The 22099-nt window shown below is 40.4% G+C and overlaps 2 protein-coding genes across 2 annotated transcripts; both read right to left on the reverse strand.

The window, feature by feature from the left end:
- Window positions 1-2364: 2364 nt before the first annotated feature.
- LOC133883610 (protein transport protein Sec61 subunit gamma-like) lies at window positions 2365-4351 on the reverse strand. Its single transcript, XM_062322985.1, has 3 exons — window positions 4151-4351; window positions 3926-4041; window positions 2365-2584 (listed from the first exon to the last, which is right to left on the reverse strand). Exons 1-2 carry the CDS (start codon window positions 4242-4244, stop codon window positions 3926-3928), a joined length of 210 nt encoding a protein of 69 aa, XP_062178969.1. The 5' UTR covers window positions 4245-4351; the 3' UTR covers window positions 2365-2584.
- Window positions 4352-7727: 3376 nt separating this feature from the next.
- LOC133930028 (ubiquitin carboxyl-terminal hydrolase 19-like) lies at window positions 7728-15290 on the reverse strand. Its single transcript, XM_062376717.1, is given in 11 exon segments — window positions 7728-9804; window positions 10361-10422; window positions 10503-10712; window positions 10796-10880; window positions 11549-11706; window positions 11880-12003; window positions 12088-12256; window positions 12331-12416; window positions 12505-12593; window positions 12677-12848; window positions 14554-15290. Coding segments are annotated over 11 exon segments (3126 nt in total). The 5' UTR covers window positions 14871-15290; the 3' UTR covers window positions 7728-8150.
- Between the last annotated feature and the right edge of the window lie 6809 nt (window positions 15291-22099).

The following is a 22099-nucleotide window of genomic DNA, read 5'->3' on the forward strand; positions in this document are numbered from 1 at the left end:
GTAGTCATACCACGTCTCGCTAGTTTAACGGGTAAACCTTGCTTTTTCCTAGTGAACAGGCAAGCAACACGTCCGTTTATCTAGCTTGTATTATGTATGTATACGTGTGTATTTTTATTTAACTCTTAATTTTATCTAAGAATACACGATTAGTTCAAAAATTCTAAACGTTTTTATGAGTAAACTAGGGCTCACTAGCAACTCATTTTAATTGGTTTAATCTAAAAGGACTAAGCCAATATTTAATTAAAATTCTTCAAAAAATCCTACTTTTATAACTTCTAGCAAAATTTAATGTCTCAAATAAATTTCCAAAAATAAGAAAAAATTTACTAATATTCTTCTAATTTGATGTACTAATTTATAAAAATATTTCCAATCCTAGGTTATTTGGTGAAAAAGTAAATTCCTTTATAATACTCTATTTATATGCATTTTATCATTTCATTTGATACTCTTTTAGTGAACTTATCCTACGTTATTTGATCATCACAAAAAAGATCATCACTACCTTGATCTCACCTAGTGAAAAAAAAAAGAATAAGAGCATGTCCCTCTATTGGCTAAATAATGGCTCGCACAAATTTAAGTTGCCGGTTAAACTTTAGCTATTATTCAAACATAGCTTTTGTAGGTAGTGAGATTACTCTCCACAATAGTAAGGAGTTTACTACTATTCATGTATTATATTTGCAACTTATCATGTGCTATATATATGTCTCAATTGTTTTAGTTCAACTATAAGTTAGACATTGAATCCAAATCCTTTCAGTTATTTTATTATTATCATTATTTAGTTTTGTCCTTTCAATTATTTATGTAAATTATACGTATAAGTTATCCCTATCCTACATTGCAAACTTGTAATTTATGAAGCCATATTAGTTATTTTTTATGATTATACTTTCTAAGTTTATGTATATGAGTTATCTACTCAACTATCTATCAGTTTATATCACATTGCACCGATAATTTTGTAGTGAATTTACCCTAGGTTACTAGGTGTATTTTTTATGATAATCTTTTAGTGAACTTACCTCTTAATTGTACAGTATTTGGATGAATTTATGCATGTTTGAATTCAAATTGAATTAAAAAGATAATATCACATGAAATGATAAAAATACGCATACATACAACATTAATTACGAAGGAACTCATTTTTTTAACCAAATAACCTAGGGTTATAAACATTTTAGAAATTAGTATATCACATGAGAAGAATATTAGTGAATTTTCCTGATTTTTGGAAATTTATTTGAGGCACTAAAAATTATTAGAAGTTATAAAAGTAGGCTTCTTTAGAGAATTTTAATTAAATATTTGTTTAGACTTATTGGATCAAACTAATTAAAATGGGTTGCTAGTGAGCTCTAATTTACACATAAAAATATTTAGAATCTTTGGGCCACTCGTATACTCTCATATAAAATTGAGAGTTAAATGAAGAAAAAAACACATGTACGCATACACAGCACAAGCTAGATGAACATATGTGTGCTCGCACATTCAGTAGACGAGAGCAAGATCTTTTCCGCTGAACGGGTGAGACATGGTCTAACCGTATATTTTTTAAACTTCCGACTTGCAAGGCCCTTAAGGTCCCATCTATTCTTGATCTCGCACGATGGTAGTCTATTCTTATAATTTGTTAAAATAACTGATGTAATTTTACAAATATTGAAAAAATAAAATATATAAATAAATAAAATTGCCATGGCGAGGCGGACCCGTTACAGCAATAAGGCCCGGCAACCGAAGACAATATGAAGACCTGTACACTACACAGGTAGACTTATACCTATACACTTCTTTATTTTTATATTTTTAAATAAAAATTATAAATATATGTCTATTTTGAAAAATTGTTTTGATCAGACGCATATATATACAATTTTTTGATTTAGAAAATATAAAAATAATACTAGCAGGTTGGGCCGGGTAGGTGTTCAAATCAAACCGGAGCCCGATCCAAAAAAAAAAAATTTTGATGAACGAGGCCCCATCCCGGAAAATCTGCCCATGCCTTGTCACTCGGATTTCCACGTATAGGTCGCCCTTGTCACCACTCTCTACAACACTGGCTATTACGTGTAAATCCGTAGTGCAGAACAATAGAGGCTACCTGCTGAAGCATATGACGTTTCGACATCAAGTTTCAGAAGCGCATAAACCTGTAGATGCCAACTACTGGGTATTAACAGAACCCGTGCTCGGCGAGGACACAGGCGAATAATTCCAGCATGCTGTCTCGCTGAAGCTCCGAACGCGCACGTCCGGCAACTACGATGTACTATTCCGTGGTTACCATCACCGAAGACAGCCTACCAGCAGAGTGAAAACGCAGCTCATACGGAACGACGATTAGTACGAAACTTTCTTTCATAGCTCGCTACTTCATCAAGGTCTACGCAGAATAAGGTATACAGACATTCTTAAGTCTTAACAGTACGACGATTGCTCAACAAACACACGAAAACTGTCTTTAACAATACTTAGCTAATGACCAAGATCCTCGTTATCCTCTGCTCTCCTCAAAAGTGTTGCACTACTCCCATGCTAGTCATTCTGTAAGACTCAATGCCTGCATAAGAGGACGAGCTGTTAGTACACTGGTCATGCTCAAATAAGAACAGGAAGGTAATGTGGGGAACTGGGGATTACTCTTATGTTATGCGAATTGACTGTACACTGACGCTGTTTACACGTAAAGTGAAATTGATGGGTTCAATACGTTCTACAGTAATGTCATCAGTAACAGAACATCTGTGGTATGATGACATCCGAGCATTGCTCTTTAGGGCAAAAAGATGACACAGGTTGTGCTTACACACAGATAAGCCATGCATTATTAGATCATGCAGTAAGCTACAGTCAAAAAGGAATAACACAATATTTCGATCATATTGTCACAATAAATTCAAAATTCTAACATCATGGCTGATCCTAGAGTTGACCAGTTGACACTCTTTTAGCCTAAATACTCTCTAGTAAGGAAGGCAAGGCTTGTCCCTCAAATGGTGAAGTTAAACTGGATCACAATTCCTCAAACAGGATCAGGCATGATATGATTTGTTCAAAGAGGCAAATAGGCAACCACTCTAGATGAAAGCACCTTATTATGCATCCATACATGTGCAAGCACACAAGTATCCACAAAAAATTCAGCGTAATCGATAATCAGTTAATTCTACAGTAGATCAGGTTTCGTTTAAGAGGAAATTCCTTATTTGGAGGGGCAAAATTGCCAGCATACATCAGCTTGAACCACCTAGTTTGAAGTATGGAAAGTGCAAAAGAGATGTAGTTCGGAAGACAAAAATTAATCAAGGGCTGGTACAACTACAATTACCTTGGGCTTGGTAATGGTTGAGTTGGACAATTGGACAAGGTGTTATAGGTCCCATGTGGAGGATTATAGTCATTGAACAATAGCAAGGAACGGTGGAGTAACTTTTCTAGTTGTACTCCGAACTCCACTGATGAACTACAAACTGGCAGTAACTTAAGGCTGACATCCAAAACATCACTACAAGTTCGCAGCAACCTGTTGGAATCAACAACTAGTTTAATCTGTTACTACTGTAAATTTCAACAACGACATTCTACCAATCAATTATTCAATCAACTTGATACAAAGTATCTGATCAACTATCATACACGAGGTAAAATCTAGTGACCAGTTTACGTCCAATCGAATCATACAGCACGAACACAAAATTCACAATCTTAGTGAACAACCATACTCGGATCGGCCAAGATCTACCACCCCCACCACATCCCAGCCTCCAAACCCCTCAATTCCGACCACCCGCATGCACAGACTCACAGACAGGAGCGCGCGCCGCAGATCGGCGAATAACCACACCAAAACAACCGGATCTGACGGAGGGGGAACGAGTACGAGAACCAGAGACGCACATACCTAGCCGGACCCGACGATGATGTTGTTGATGGGGATGAAGATGAGCTTGACGAAGAAGCCGACGAAGCCCATGACGACGAACCCGATCGCCGTCCGCGCCGCCACCTTGGTGAACTCTGCATACCCAGATCGCACCGAAGCACCGTCAGATCTGACAAAGGCAGAACCAAAACTACAACTACAAGGATTCGAACGCGGCGGCGGATGGGGAAGCGGGGTGCGTACCCTTGCGGTCGGGCTTGTGGCAGCGCTTGACGAGGCGGACGCTGTCCTTGGCGAAGTCACGGAGGGGATCCACCACCGAGTCGATCGCGTCCATGGCGGCCAAGCGAGATCTCGAGGTGACGTGGGATGAGAGGGAGGTGGAAGCAGACGGGAGAAGGGGAATACTGTTTTGCCCTCGGGAGGTTCGTGTTTGCCTTCACTGATGGGTGGCCCTTTATAAGCTTACGTGCCTTTTAGTCCTATAAGTGTCCGAGCATGGTAACGGAATAAAAAATACATACGATTACAATTTTTAAATTCTTACGGATAAAATGAAAATGCGAATTCAAAATATTAGACATCTATAAAGCACAAATTAATAAAACAACACTCATTTAAATCCTTGTATAAAATGGTGAAAACTGAAGATACAATACAAAGGTAACTGATTCATAACCTACGTCTTCCAAAATTACTCATTTCTTTGGCGAATATGTCCTGTGCTACCATCAATTTGGGTTCAGATGACCATGAAAAATATTAGCACAAAATTTTGTATCTAAACTCAGTCCACATATTAAGAACAAAAATGGAATACAATGAAACACAAAGTCTTAAATAAAGGGAAGAAAAAGAAAAGGATTTATTGTCCACTGAAACTTCTCCTTTTTATTTCTCATTGCATGCATTATATTATCTACTGGTGGATGCTTGATCGTTGTTGGTAGCATAGCAACACACAGGGGTTGTAGCAGCTGATACATTCTCGGTTTGGTTGGTTTGTCTGGGTTGTAGCAACTATGAATTTGGTGATAAAGTTAGTACATGTAATTTCTTAATAGCTCAATGGATAAAAAAAAGTATGGATAAGTTATATTATTGGTTTGACCTATTAACTGCATGACAAAAACAAATGTAACTTGTTCAAAATGAAGCCTACTGCTTGGTGAGAGAATATAGTAAATGAGGAGTCAGCTTCTTTCTGCACAAGTAAATCCAAATTTAGAAACACAAAGTAGGCGATCTTAGTTATGAGCAGATGATAGAATTTTACTTTTGCATCTCATCCTCACAGTCGAAATCTGCACATTAAAAACAATTTGAACTACAATTTAAGTAATTAAGACCTCTCCTATACCTATAGTAACATGAAATAGGCATAAGTAAGAGTATCACTGGCAAAATTGTCTACTATATTTTTATGCGGCTGCAGAAGAACAAGGTTGACGTTTAGAAACTACACCAAATTTTGTGGTTCAACATCAACTTTAGATGCAAATAGCAGCCAATTAAACTACTCATCTGATGCTCCAATGCACTCACCATCGCTTATACTTCCAACGCACTATTGCAACAAAACAAGTGTAAAATTCTAATAGAAATGACCACAAAATTGAAAAAAAAAAGCATGAGCATGTTGAACCCAATTCAATTTTATTCTTTGAAATCCAAACCAAAGGCATACCCAATCTATGGAACCTCCTCCTCAGCACCTCATCGACCCAGTGCTCCCCACCACTGCTACCCGGCTATGGCAGCAAGTCCCTGGACCTGTCGAAGAAGTGGCATCGGTGGCTCCATCTCCACTCCGTGTGTCGCATCTGAGCAAACAAATGCATGGAAGTTACACGAATCGGACAATAGAGGCCAAATCGAAAAAGACGAGGAAGAGCTTGTCCTCCTAAGAGGTGGTCAACACAGGCAGCGGCGTAGACGATGGGATCAGCGGCGATGAGGATGAAGTGCTAGCGTTGCCATCGGTTGGGATGAGATCGGGGCACGATGGGGAGGGAAGGGTGATGGGGAAGGCACGGATGGCAGCGAGAATGTTGGGGCAGGTGGTTGGGGAAGGAGGACCAATGGATAAGATAGTCTAGTAGTGACATGGAGCCAGGAGCTATCCCAAGACCGCAGTGTGGCTCAACAGTGTTGGGCTCGGGTGGGAGCCTGTGTAGGGAGAGAATGTGGTCGGCCATATCATCCTCCTCCCTAACCTCCCATTGGAAGGCCCGATTCTAAGGCCTGCGTGACAGTTAGCCTCGTCGATGTGTGTGTGTGCGTGCATGGGCCAAGGAGGAAGAGATGTGACGTTCGGCGAGGGAGGTGAATATGGATAAACACATGGGGGCATGTAGGATAGGGGCGGACGGGGTGGGTGGTTGGAGGAGGAGGAGGTAGGGGCAGTTTTTCGAGGGGGTTTCCGGGTGGTTGAAGAATGAGGACATTCATGGTTTTGCGAGGTTTTTATCTGGTTTTTTATTAGGTGGGAGTTGGGAAGAGAGATGATGTGACGTACGAACCAACTCGTGCTTTATATAGTAGAATTATTTCCGTTGTAGACGTTCACAATATAAATTGTATGGATAAGTTATTTTTTATTAGATTATAGATTATGAGAATTTATAGTATAATCATAAATTTTAAGGTATCGTCTAGGCAACAAGGCGCTTTGAGATTATAAGGTATCGCCCATGCCTCACCAAAAAACAGTGAAGAATGAGAGAGGGAGGAAGAAAAAATAGTAGGAAGGGAACCGACAAGCAAGACCAAGTAACCACCGTCTTATTCCCATCAAAGGTCGGCGTAGTGCTCCCTCCTGTAAGAGACGACGGTTGATTTGACAGGGGGTGGCAGCAGTCGTTGATCTGGCAAGGGGTGAAACAATGAAGCATGGGAGCGTTTGGAAGATGAAGTGGTTGGTTAGCGGAGAGAGATGGGTAATGAACGGTTGTGCTGCACTGTGATGTGAGAGAATGGTAGTGAGCGGCAACTGTTGTTGCTACAAGAGAGAGAGGGGGGGGGGATTGGGCATCCATGGCATCACGGTATGAGCTAGTTAGTAGGTTGGGCATACAACTCCCTTCCTTTCCTTTTTATTCTCTTTTCTTTTCCTTTTTATTCCTCCTCTCTGCTGTTGTTTTGCTGTTTTTGGGTTAGTTATAACATCACCTCACCTCGTCTCAACGCCTAGATGTTGTAAAAGGGTAAGTTATCACATTTCGTCTTACCGTTTTAAAAAGCATGAGTACAACTCTGGTGAATTGTAAAAATCAACTTTTAAACTATGACCATTTTTTTTAGTTTTATAATTAGAATCTATAATCAGAATAAAAAACAAGTAGATTTTAGTTTCAGCTTACAGCTTTGCGTCTAAACTCTGGAGTCTACGGCTGATTAACTCAGGGTAATTTTCATCTTTTAGAGTCCCTGGGTGGTAAACTCACGGTAAATTATGAAAGTAGACGATGAAAAAGGAAAAATATAACATTGCATGAGTGGAGCCTGAATGTCTGGTAGAAATGCCCTGAACCGATCTGTGCAGGACAGCAGCTTGAGATGGTGGTAACATCCAACAACGCAACACATAGTTATTACATCACAAATGCAGAAAAACATAGTAGGTTACATTGACATGAACAAAAACGGGCAATTTACACCAGATCAATGCCCGCAAATCATCAAGGCGATTGAACATTCAAGTATTTTGATGCGACCAGAAGAACATTCAAAGTTTCATCCATCATAGCACAGTGAAGATCAAGAAGATTTATCATGCATAGAAAAAGGGGACACAAAATGAAGGCGAACGCAATCAGAATTCCTCTTATCACTCTACAATTGATTCAGCTTTCATGACAAGGGAGTCAGCAATTACAGTTTATTTGAGCTATGGATCAACAAGGGGAAAAGTAAGCCTACGCTCAGCTATGTACCTAATGCTAATGCCAGCAAAATAGCATGGCATTAGGGGAGCATCTGGGCTTCTGCAAATTGTGTGGAAGCCCAGAGACACCCCTCCACCCCTCTGACAAGTGGGAGCCATGTGGCAAAGAGGTAAAATTACTATCAAGGAAACAATGCTTGCTTCAATTGCAGTTTCAAGCAATCAATCAACCAACATTTACTTCCTAGCTCATCACCCTTCAGTTTATACACATTTAGCCAACATGAGCACATAGCCTTCCATTTTCATGCTCTAATGACCACCCTTCTCACCAGCTATGACATGCAGTCGTTGCTTTTATTTGGCATCAATACCATTCTGCTCAAAATATTTCGAGGTTACTCTTCGCCGCAAACCATCATGTTCAGACCCCATGCTTTTCTCAGAGACCAACATGGCAGGAGCGCCATCCCTTTGGTGACCTACACCATTCACATCAGTAGTTCCATTACTGCCATTTACTTGCTCACAACTGGTATTCTCGATGGTCAAAATTGCATGGCCATTTTCACCAAGGTGGTCAATAGCATTATCATTTGAAGCTCTCAGTTGCAACAAAGAGCCATTCGTTCTGCAATCTGAACTCCACCTATCTTCTATATGGTCTAGCGCTACTGCAGTGCCTTTAGATTTGTGCTCCATAGAAATGTTAGAGCTTGTTTCCAGACCATGCATACAGCTCGCAGAGGTGCATAGGACTGCAGACTCCCTGCAATGCCTTGTAAGAAATCCAGGAGACAAGCCAGTTCGAGAAGATGAGTTATTACTTGACTTAATGTTGCCATTCACAAAGGATGATGATGTGCCATTACTAAATGCCAAGCCTTCCTCAACTTTGACTGATTGGCCTCTAGAACAAGGCCTTTCAAGGAAGCCCCGATGCAAGAATGACATGTCCCCTTGGCAAGCTTTCAATGGTTTACCACTGCTTGTATTACTGCAATTTGTGTTGATGTCTGATGGTTCCCTGTAAGGTCTTGGATTAAAACCATCAGAAACAAAAGGCACATCTCGCTTGCTTGCATGCAAGGAGTCATTGCTAGATTGTTTATCACCATTCACTGCATAGTAATTACCATTACTGGACGTTGCAATCATATCTCCGTTGCACTTCCCACTTCCAGAGGAAGGGTTGCCACCACAGGAGTTGACAAGAACTCCTTTCTCTGAGCTGTTGAGATGTTCTTTGCAATGGCCATTTAACTTCCGAGAGGAACCAGCGCTATTGCCACCAATGTGACCCTCTTCTGGAAAGGAAGACCTCTTTCTTGAGGGCTTATCAAGGAAACCACGAGAAAATAGTGGTTTTGGTTTTCCTGCCATCCCATTCGCCAAGGTTGGGGCTGATGTTTCATTGTCTGTCCTTCCAATTGAATCATCTAAGACTGATGGTCGCTCATTCCATCTCTCAACTTCTGCGCCAGCTTCAGTATCAACGCGCATGTAATCAACTGAATCAATACATGAGACAGGCTACTCGCATTGCTCTGCAAAGGAATGAACTGAAGATGCTTCACTCGTAGAATTGCCAAATTGCACAGAGCTCAGGGTAGTAGGACCGCCTTCTAATGGAGGGTCAAATTGAACAGATCTCATGGAAGTAGAGCCTTCTAATTGAGAACCTGGAGCTCCAGTATCTTCAAGAACATGTGATACTGGTGAACCTGGCGAATGTAGATTCTCATTGCCATTGGATTTGTCGCCCTCAATGCTTATATGTAGATCCAAGTCTGACTCTAGGTCCTTGATGTCCATTTTATGCAAAGATTCATTGTTGAATTCAGAATCCTGTTTTAACAGATCTTCTGAAGACTTTGAAGGTGATTCACAGGTTAATGTTGTATCCTCTGGTATTGGATAGTTTTGCCCATTTGAAGGAAGCACCATGCATTGTTGTTGCTGTTTCACCAGTTCTTCAACTGCAATAAGTGGCCTGGGACGGGCCATTCTCCTGCAGAGTCAAATGGGAAAAGGTAAGCTTGTCAGCCCATAAGTCCAGAACAGCACACATTGCTCTCAATCTCAGACAAGTACTAGCGACAAATTATGAGAAAACATGGATCAAATGGTGAAAATATCTACAAATTTAGAATGAGAACAAACATGTCCCAAAAAGGGTGAAGAAATGTTAGGTAATTATATTTTTTTCGTCATTTAGCTGTTCCGCTAAAACCATATGAACCAACAATAAACATACAGAAAGCAGGTACCAGATATGTGCTTGTCGCTGCGTACTAATAATCGCAATTCATACTGCAAGGTTTAGGTTCGTTTGATGATATATTTTCCATTGGTGATTGGGTGTTGCATATCTTTCACTTTCCGAGACAGAGGAGCACGTAAGTACATATTATCTACACAAGCTCAGACCAAACAGTAATATACAAGTGGAATTGGATTCTCATGAGGCATGAGCTACATATGTGAGCTTTTCCTTTAACCGCCCCTGAACGAAATTTGACATAGAAGACAATAAGTAGCATCAAAATTGCTGTAACAGCAATTACCTGCTATATAAAAGCGTATAAGCACCTTGAGCATGCACTTCCTCCTCATCAACAATCATAACCTGCAAATGCAAGCAAGCATATAAATTGGCAATTATGACATGATTATTTGTGTGGTAATAACATAAAGGTGAAAGCATACCTTGTGGTCATCAATTTTATACCAACTTCCTCGATAACCTTTGATATAGCATATATAATGGCCAAAAAATGAAGCATTCAGCATATCCAGATGAACAACAACAGCATAGAGATCGTACAGGTCACTTCCATCAGTGCTACTCATGTACGACGTAAGATCTAACTCCATCGGAAATGTAACTCTCTTGTTCAGTTTCCCAAATCTCCCACTCTGATGGCCACATGAAAGTTTTGTTATGCAAAGTTGTTATAATTAATGATATTGATATAATTCTAACAAACTGATGTACTGACCTGGAATCTTTTGAGAGTGACGGTGAGTATATTTGGAGCTTGATGAACTGAAAGATGCTTCCGTGCTTTGACATAGTCATTGCATCTGCATAAAAGCATGTTAAATACTTTGATCTGAATGAAGTCTACAAATTGAAACCTTACTAACAGAAGAAGAGGATTGGAAAGAAATTATGCAAAATTATCACCGGTTACGACATAATATTAGAAGACATCTCATACGAGAACCTCAACTAGCAAATGCTACATGCAACTGGCCAAAATTTAAGTGGCAAGAAAATGTGCATTTATAAAATTGTGCTCCTTGAAGTATGGCAGATGGGAGATGTTAAGATTCCCATGTTCCTCTCGTAAAAAGTGTTAGGACTAGGGATGATACCAGAAACATGTCATATTCGAAGTCTTCAGCTTTATACTAACCAGCACATGTAAATGATAAAAACTATAATATGAATAGTTTACCAGCTCACCAGGGCCTTACATGACATGAATATATGGCAAGTTCAAGTATTCACGCCTATACAGTAACATTTTAGACTTTTAGTAATTTATGTCCATGCATTACAAGAAATTTAAACATGCATAAAGGATATCAATCTGTGCCATGTACTGATCATTAGGAAGAACAAGCTAATGTCAGCATGTGCTCAAGCCAAACTGGTCTACAAATGGACATAATTACAAAATTTGCCCATCTAAGATTTGTACGTGTCCAGATACTTGAAATGTGCACATGCACAAAACCACACTTACCCATCACATTTGTACTTATTATCCCCATCAAGCCACTCTACAGCAGTGAACTGATCCAAGCATTTCTCCAAGGATTCAGCGTCACCTTGAATTTCAACTGTCAAGTCCATCATATTATCATAGCGGTTTGAGACCATTCCACATGCAGTACATTGAACCTGCACATTCCTTCAAGTTAGGTGCTATACACTACATTTGATAAATTGTAACATATGCATAATGGAAGACAGCTGAGTCAGAACTCCAGAGCTAATAAAAAAACAGGGAAAAGAAAGCCAAACACATCAATTCTAAACTGTTGTCATAAATTCAAAGTAGAAAAACAAGAAACCTGAGACTGCAACCGTCCACCAAATATGTGCTGAACAACAGTTGTCTCTTGAATGCTAAGATCTACAGCCTTCTCGCCTCCATATTCATCAAGGCAAGCTGATTGCATCTTATCTATCGCAAACCTGCACATATAACACACAGCGTACAGCATTTAAGACAATCCAACAAAGAGCCACCCATATAAACCAAGCAAAGAAGTAATTCACGTCATGAATTCATGAGCATCCTCTTGTCTACCGAAGCCAAGGTTGCCACCAATATTTGGCAGATGAGAAAGAATGTTCATAGGAGCAAATGGGTGTAAACTTTCATTAGCTCTTTGAATATGGCATTGCAGCTCGCACAAGAAACACCATTCTTCATGTCTCATAGAACCTGAAATGTAGAGATGTTGAACATTAATTATAGAACTAGATGTCGATGTATACTCAATGTAGACAAGCACATACATTCCCTGCTATGGTCCTTTCCTAACAGATAGGCCACAAGTGGTCTCGTGCATGAGAGACACTGTAAAACCACGTTAGCAAAGCAGCTGCACAGAAGAAAGGGTATCAGGTGGACTTAAGAGGCAGGTGTAAAGCAAACAAATGGCAACAGAAGATAGAATTATTCCATCGTACCTGTTGCCACAATTCATAAGCCCACAAGGTACAAAATCAAAGTCCTTCCAGTAGTACAGCTTTAAAAATTCATCGTAAGGAAAGAGAACCTGTGTATGGGATACACAAATGAAAAAATGTTGCGGATGCTTGATGCATACACATTTCTAGGTTAAAGAGCATAGCCACTTACCTTGTTTAACTTTTTACGGGCAGACACTAATGAGATGCGACCGAAACCAGATGATTTCTTATTGTTGGCCTCACCTCCACAGGATAACTTGTCAGCAGGATCCAAAAATTTTATTTGCTTGCACTTGAATTTGTGATCAGTTTGCCAATGCTTTGTCTGGCATTCTTGAGAACTGAAAAGAGCATAAACTATAAGATTAATGCTCGAGAGTAATACAACAGAATTGTGATAAAATAACATCATAAAACAGGGTTCCGTGACTGCATATCATTGGTTCCTTGGAAGCCTAATTAGATGGGAAAAAAATAAATGGACTACTCCAATCATGAGAATTGGGACAACTTTCAGTCTACTATCATCTGTTTGGCTGCTCATGAGTCCATTCAACTGATTGTTATAATGAACAACACCGAGGCCATAGAACACATTGAGAAATCAAAATTTACAGTTTCCACATGGCCTACAGACCAATATATTGCCAAACAGGACAAAATCGCCCAATTTACACCCAAATGAAGTCCATTTTGGTTTTAATCAAACCAACCATATTACCTCTTAGAAAATGAACTTCATTGCTATAAGGCTACAACACAATGATAATACTACTAGATAGATAAGCAAAAAAATTGTAAAACTCACAAGGCAAATAGATGAACAAAGGCTTAAGAATACAACTTTTCACTCCACTTTGATAGAATGCAGCAATCAGAAAATATAAAGCAAAGGGCAATTCCATACAGTCACCAGTTCAGTACTGTTTTCAACTCTTTGTTGTCTTATTTCAACAAATAGGCCTCAGAGAAAAATTTCGGTACACTATGACGTATCAAAATTAGCAAGGGGGTTAATAATTTGAAACACGACATCCTAACAAGTCACAACAATCAGAAAATATAAAGCAAAGGGCAATTCCATACGGTCACCAGTTCAGCACTGTTTTCAACTCTATGGTGCCTTATATTTCACAAAATAGGCCTCAGAGAAAATTTTCGCTACACTGTGATGTATTAAAATTAGCAAGGAGGTTACTAATTTGAAACGACCACCTAACAAGTCAAAACAATCAGAAAATATAAAGCAAAGGGCAATTCCATTCGGTCACCAGTTCAGCATTGTTTTCAACTCTTTGTTTCCTTATACTTCATCAAAGAAAATTTTCGCTACACTGTGATGCATTAAAATTGGCAAGGGGGTTACTAATTTGAAACACGACCACCTAACAAGTCACAACATCAACTTCTTTGTATTCTTCAAATGCGTCAGAGAAAACCACCCAACAACTTCCACACTGGAACAAACACACAATCTCTTGCAGCAGTGAAAGCATAACAATCTCAAAGACAATATAATCGTAACGCTGCTCATGTGCTGCCACACATGGTCACTCATCCAAACACCCAGTCGATGAGACGCTTAATCCTCTTCAGCACAAGAAACCTCACTCAAGACAGCAAAAAAACCAAAATTTTATCATGTAATATCAATTAGACCATTATGAACACACAGACAAGCATGCAAGATCATCGTTTGTCTGCAACTCACATGCAAGCACCCTCACCAGACAAGCAAACTGCAGAAACCCCACTCAGGAACCTCTCAAGATTAGAAATTTTCATGAATTACGTGTATTCCCACGCATGGACAACAACGAAGCCACTCACCTGAAACACCAATTTTCCAAGAAACCAAAGCACAATTGTACTAATTGGATTTTATAATCAAAGACACGAGGGCGAAGGACAAGAACTGTGCAAGATCCCGGTACATTGCCCGCACCAACCACCAAATCACACAACAGAAACGACAAATTCCGCTGGAACTCAGTAAGAATGTAAGATCACACGCAGCACTATAGGGAGGACGAGGAGGAGACGCACCAGTACCGCACGCGCTTGCAGCCGGAACACTTCTTGGAGGCGAGGCCGCCGCACTTTGCGCACGGCCCCGTCTCATCGCCGGCGGGGCCCTCCTGCTGATTCTCCTGGGATGGCATCGGGTAGGCGGACGAGGTGTGGTGGTGGTGATCGTCGTAGGAGGCGGCGAACCCCGCGGCGTCGACGACGAAGTAGCGCGAAGCCGCGCGGCGCACGGCGATGACGGCCGCCGAGAACAGCACGATCCCGACCACCGCCGCCTGAATCACCGCCGAGAGGTCCAGTCCCAGGCCCGCGCCACCGCCGCCGCCCCCCAGCATCTAATATAGCCGGCCCCTAGTGTTAGGGTTCCGCACCACGCCTCCGGCACCGACCATCCGAACCGGACTCGACCTGGGACAGGCCCAGCCAGGACCCGGACCCGGACCAAAACACGAGCCACACACCGCAGCGCAAGTCCGCACCGCGCTCCCAGCCGGAGCCGGAAGGGGACACTGCCGCTGCTGCGCTTCCATCTATGGGGTCGCCGCGCTACTGTTACTGACGGGTGGGGCTAGGGAGGCGTGGGGCCGAGGTGGTAGTGGGAGGCACGGAATGAGTCAACGCTGTGGTCGCGGAAACGGTAGGGGATGCGAGGCGTCTTGTTCTACAACAGCGAGTCTCTCCTCGGCGGCTCGGCCTATGCGTCCATGCAAGTATGCAACAAGAGCAGGTCTCTCTTCCTGCTGCAGCTTCTCGGTTCTCTGTGCTTACAACTGTTGCTGCTGGCTTTGGGCCTCTCTCCCCTTTCTCTGAAAGGGAGATGCGTCTTCTAGCTACATCTGGAGGTGAGAGAATATTACCTTTTATTTTCCTATAAAAAGGAATATTTCCTATAATTAAGAACTCTGACGACAGACGTTTTCCTATAAAAAGGAATATTTTCTATAATTAAGAACTCTGACGACAGACGTTGTCTCACCGATTGGCAATTCCTTCTAGGGAGGAATTTTCTACCTTTGTCTTTCAATAACCCGCTTTTTTTGCAGATGAGCTTGTAGTGCAGTGATAAAATTTTATAGGTGGAAGAAGCTGATAGAAGTTTAACTCCTGTTTTATACCATAAAAAATCTTTAAGGTAGACTGCACAGTCTGTAGAAAAATAACTCGTTTTTTTTTCCGGCTTTTATTGTTCCAACCTTTTTTTATGGACGTCATAGTATGCAATAAGCTTGTTACTTACGCACGTCAACATTATACCGTACCTCCATACTGCACCGTAAGCCCCTCAATCCTAACTTTGGCAGCAATGGTATTTTTTTTTTTTACTTTTCATTGATCTAGTATGGAGTTACACGCAATGGAAAAAATCAAATCATCTGTCATGCCTCATAGCATGCAAAAGTATCTTTTTTAAGGCAGCTAATATACTTCGTACGTCTATTCTTTCTTTTTTAGACGACATCCTCGGTCTAAACGACATTCAATGGCATTACACTCTTTTTCAACCTCCTGCTCTCTCATGCGTCTCCTCTCACCGCGTGGGCCTCTTGTTCTCCTCCATCCATCTCCGACGACGCTCCCGCTGTCGAATCTATCGATGCCGTACGTCGTCGTGCTAATCTGGCTCTGTCAGGCCATCTTTGCTTGGCACCACCCATCCGGTCGTCCTCCGTCGCTTGTGATCGACGGTGGCCCACCGACCTCCCTCTAAACCTAGCAACAGACGAATCCCTACTGAGAAACACCAATTTTCTCATATATTCGACAGTACCAATCCTAGAGCCCTAGCCACGGCGGCTATCGCATGTTCATATATATTCATACGGTCACATAATCGCACCTTCTAAATTTTAAATATTTGTCTGATGACATGATGTGTCTGCTCTATCTGCTATTTGTCATACGGTGTGTATTGAGTGGGCATTGAGTGCGGATTGTTGGGTTTAGGCATTATTATTGTAAAAGTAAAATCGATATATGCAGATATTCGCTGCCACGATATGTACTACTACTCACTTGCATGACCAACTTTTGCAAAACTTACCTGAAAAATTCGTCAGGAAAATAAATCACTTGTCCTCACGAGCCGCGCGTATGTAAAAGGTGATTTGGCCGGAGAGACCACCATTAATGAATTCATCAAGAGTTACCAACACCTCACCAGCCAACAACTAACCCAACGCGACAGTTGCAAAGCTAAACACGTTGTCTACACTAACAAGTTTCTACTAAAAAAATCATCAAAAAAAAAAAGTCTCTACTCAAAATGACCTGTGATCTCATAGTGTGAATGCCGTGTCTACTCCGAACAAGTGTGATTCAGATTCAGTGGTTGACAGCTGACCACTGTACAACTGCTGCTATTTTCTGCAGAATTGAGCAGCAAGTTTCGTCTGAATTTCTTCCATAACCTACGGCCTCAGTATAGCGTGAGTAATTTGAAGACCCGTTCTGAATTAGTAATCAGTAGAGTATTAGTAACCGACAATCACCTCCGCGAATCTGTTGCACTTGCCATTTCCCGTTACACAATCTCATGATAGATGACGCATCATGAAGACAACTATTATGAAGATTTTCGTCGAGGATCGGTGGATTTTTTTTTTCCAAATGCGAATGGGTGGACGTTTATTGATAAGATTTGTGCTTGAAGTTATCGTTTCTATTATACTTTTGTTTAGCAAATTGTTGTTATTTATTAGTATTTTTGCTACAACTTAGGACCGATTGAACTTTGATCATCCCTAACCATTTTCCTTTCATTTCATTCCCTCTGATTCATTTCTCCATTTCTATTCCTTTTATTTTTCCTCATCTTCAACAACTTCCCTTAAAAAGATTCGTAAAGAGAAAGAGAGATAATCTCGTTCCGGAGAAAATGACCTTACAAATCCATTCGTGAAAGGAACCGTAAAGAAAAACTGTTGGAGTACTGAGGGGAACGAAAATCCCTTCGCGAAGGGATTCTGGGTCGCAAAGAGAATCTGTTAGGTATGATCTTATTTAATACTCTCTCGGTTCAGATTTAGTGGGCCTATTTGTTTTAAGATCAAAGATCAAGGAGATAGCAAAATTGACCTGAATACCCTCACTGATTCCTTAAATATGCATGCAGCTCACTCTGGTCGCCTCGTATCTCCTCATGCAGCGCATTCAAAGTCTAGTACAGCTGCATGCCTGTGTACCACCAAATGAACCCACTAGCGCAAGGTGTTTAGCTGAAAATTTAGATCACTGCCTAATGCAAATTACCACCAAACTACTAGCACTAGTTCAGCTGAAAAATTAGGTTGGCGCCTCAGGCAATTCCAAAAGTAATTTTAGCCTGCCGCCTAATGAACATTCAAATGAAAATTTAGACTATATGTACCCGCCAAGCACTATCCTATAAGTATGGTGTATGGTGCAAGACCAACACAAGAGAGCAGCAAGAGAAGCAAGAAGAAATGGAGCCTTAGAAGTCTTGAACAAAGAAATAATGGAGTCTATAGTGCCAGATCTCAATGAGCCATTGTCTAAAGACAATGATAGCCTAAGTAAGTTACACCTTCTGTTATTTTTTTTTGTCTTTTCTTGAGTATAAGTAATTACGTTTCATATTTTTCATATCATACACAGATCTCTCAGGCCTAAATGATTCCATACCTGAACTCAGTCTTGGCAACAATGTTAATCCTTGTACGCTTCAACTTTCGCTGTTTCGTCTGTCTTTGTTGAGCATGGATGCCTCAGCTTCAAATTTGTATCATTGTGCACAGATCTCCCAGATCTCGGTCGGATTCCTTCTCGTCATCAGCGTGGTAGGCGGAGTCTTGGCATCTCACTAATGGTTTCTTTCTTGTCTCCAATGTACTTATTGACGGAGTTCGTGGCCACCTTGCAGATGGGTTCTTTCACCATCTTGACCACTGTGTTCTTCTTTCTCGCCCAATGTCAGTGATGGGCTTCTTTAAATGGATCATTGGGATGCTATAACATGCATGCATGCACGCGTGACTGCAAGTGCAAACGCTTCGGGAAGCAACAAGAAGAGTAATTAGCATGCACATGGTTTATGAGGGTATAACTGTACATTTTTGCTTTGGAAAATGAATATGGCCACTAAATTTGAACAAAGAGAATTTTGCTATAGTATACTGTTCATACGTGGTCTTAACTGTGAGACCCTCAATGTTCTACAGCACAGATATTTTTTAATCTACAGTTCACACATAGCAAAATAGTCCTTTGAACAAGGGTCTAGAATATATACGCCCACTAAAATGCAGAGACCATATTAATATATTTCCTTTATCTGAAAACGACGCAAACCAGCAGGAAGAAGAGGGGACAGCGTTATCCTAAGGAGAAAAAAAAGAGAGAGGGGACAGCGGACGGTCTTCGTCTTCCCTGTCCGATCTCGAGTTTTCAGGAAGCCTCCTGGTGAGTGCACCCTCTTTTCGGCAACGTCCAAGAAGGAAAGGAAAGAAAAGTCTAGAGATGCTCGGACCTGACAAGGTCCACCAGTCCCTATAAGAAGCCTGTGAATGCAAATATGCAATACGAGAATGAGCCCAATGAGAATCCTCTAAAAAGGGGCCGGTAAGATGTCGTTGCTCGTTTTTAGGCCCAGAGGCCAGTGACAAGTAATTTTGCCGGTCTCCTGTACCTCCACTCTTTCTCTTCCCTCTATATCGGCTGGACAGGCATTCAGCGTGTGCTGTATTTAGCAGCAGAAGTGTAATTTCACGATATTCAAGCGAAAAAACTATGTTTTCTGAGTGTATCATAGCAAGTGCTATAGAATATGAATCAATTTTGCTAGACTAAGACGGTTTATATTTACGAGCAGTGGTGAACCTTTTAGCAGGATAAGGTTGGGCAGCCGTCCTACGTATCTCCGGTGAGGAGGCCCCCACCCTCTTCTCCTCTAGCTTCGGTGTTTGCCTAGGTCCATCATTCGCCGCGCTGTAATTGATGTACCAATTAGTTGCCACAATAGAGAAAGGACAGTCTGCGAGGATTTTAGGAATGGAAGGGCAAGTATCGGGTATAAATTGGAGTCTAATAGTAAAGATGTAGAAGTGAAATGTGAAATTTGTGTGACAACTTCTTTAGCTGTTGCAAATTTTTTTCATTGCACAAGCTCATGTATTCCGTGGACACAATGAGTCTCCTTCTTCCTTAAATAGGGGGAAGTTTTTAGAGATGCTTGAGTGGTATAAAAAGAAAAAAAAATGAGGAGTTAAGAGTTGTATTTGAGGAGTTGTGTCTAATTAATGTCCAAATAACTTCATCCAAGATTCAAAAGGACCTTACTGAAGCTCCTGCTGTAGAGATTAGTAGAGTGATAAAGGAAGAGATTTGTGATAATCTTTTCTCTGTTCTAATTGATGAATCTCGTAATATCTTAGTAGCAGAGCAAATGACTGTGATTGTGAGGTTAGTTATTACATATTTATGCATTATATTAATTATTAAGAAGTTTTGTGTTACTCATCTAATTGTATCATATGTCCTGTAGGTTTGTGAACAATAAATGAATGGTTGTGGAAAGTTTTTTGATCTTAAACATGTGCCAGGTACAATATCAAATGCATTAAAGAAAGCTTTGCTTGAGATGCTTGCTACATATGGTTTATATATTGCTAGACTACAACAACAAGGATATGATGGAGCTTCAAATATGAGAAATGAATTCAATAGTTTGCAAAAGTAAATTCGTGATGAGAATCCTTATGCTTTCTATATTCATTATTTTGCTCATCAGTTGCAGTTGGTCATTGTTTCCATTTCAACATGTTGTTCATATTTTGCTAATTTCTTCAACTAGATGAGTTTGATTGTGACCAGTGCCAGTTCATCTTGCCAGAGGAAGGATAAGTTAATTGCGCATCATTGCGATAACATTTTGGATAAGTTGTTGAGTGGTGAAATTTTTTCTAGAAAGGGGAAGAATCAAAGTACAACTTGGTTAGACAAGACGATACACGATGGGATTCTCATTTCACAACATTAGTTCGTATTGAGTCAATGTGAGATTCTGTGGTGAGGGTGTTTTTCATGATTCATGGGGATGAGGGTAGTCCTGGTCGAGCAGCTGGTTTAGTGCGCAAAATGGAGAGTTTTTTTTTCCTTTGTTTTGAATATAAAGTCGATGTTGAAAGTGTTTTGTATTACAAATGAGTTATCTCTCTTGCTGCAAAGAAATGATCAAAATATTGTTCAGGCTATGTCATTGCTTGTTAATGTGAAAACACGTCTGATCACATTGAGAAATGAAGGTTGAGAATTGTTACTTGAAGAAGTCAAATCATTTTGTGTTGCAAAAAGGCTTCCATTGCCAAATATGAATGAGCTGATACTAAGATAGGGTAGATCAAGACTTGTTGGGGACTTAATAATTTAAGAGCATCATTACTATGTTAATACTTTCTTTGCTACTCTTAATGTTATTATTGGTGAGATGGATCATTGTTTCAATAAGGTATCATCAGAGTTACTAGTTTGTATATCTTATCTTGATCCAAGAGACTCATTCTCCAGATTTGATGTTGATAAGATTACTTGTCTAACGAAGATTTATGATCAAGATTTCTCAATTGCTAATCGTTCGCTTATAAGGAATCAACTTGAGACCTTCATTCTACATGTGCGAAGAGTTAATGATTTCATTGCTTGTCATGATCTTGGAAGTTTGGCCATAAAGTTGGTTCAAACTGAAAAATATTTTATTTTTCCATTGGTCTATCTCATCATTGAGTTAGCATTGCTACTTCTAGTAGCAATAATATCGGTTGAAAGAGCTTTCTTGGCTATGAAGATAATCAAGACTGATTTACACAATAGAATGTCTGATGAGTGGCTTAGTGATTTGAGTTTGTGCTACATTGAGAAGGTGCTTTTAGGGTCGACTCGGATAAGGTTAACAAGACTTTTTAAGTCATGAAAGAAAGAAAAATGAGCTTGCCTAAGCCTACTAAAAGACCTAGTTGTGCTTAGTATTTTACTAGCAATATGTCTTCTCACATTGTTCACTATTCTTTGCAATATATGATCTCCTAATTATCACCAACTAGTTGATTTATTATTAAAATTGATAGATTTATCATTTATTTGGGTACTATATGTTGCAAAAATCATGGTTTATTTTTCTTCCATACTATTAATTTATCGTTTATAGTCTACTTAAATGTTTAATGCGTCTCCGATATAAATATGCCGTTCGCTTTTTTATTGATAAAGCTTGTTGTGTGTCTTCACCTACCAATATTTTCAAGCTGGGTTCCTCACTGTCAGCGACTGGAGGTATACTCCGAATCTTCACATGGGGATACTATTTTGTTTTGGAATCACGAAAACCATGCAACTGATCATCCCAAGTGAGCTCGTGCTCTGCAGTTACCCACTCGACTAAGAAATGGCCGTCTGGCAATAGGGATCTCTGCCACGAAGACGATGGGAATGTGTGGCAACACAGAGGTGGCGCTCGCTTTGATCCGATCGCACTCATGAACAGCTCTGTGAGACCATTCGGGGGCTTGGAAGCAACGCATAAGCGGCCACGCACCCCGAGGCAGCTTTAGCC

The sequence above is a fragment of the Phragmites australis genome, chromosome 10 (genome assembly GCF_958298935.1).
Source record: "Phragmites australis chromosome 10, lpPhrAust1.1, whole genome shotgun sequence".
NCBI lineage: Eukaryota > Viridiplantae > Streptophyta > Magnoliopsida > Poales > Poaceae > Phragmites > Phragmites australis.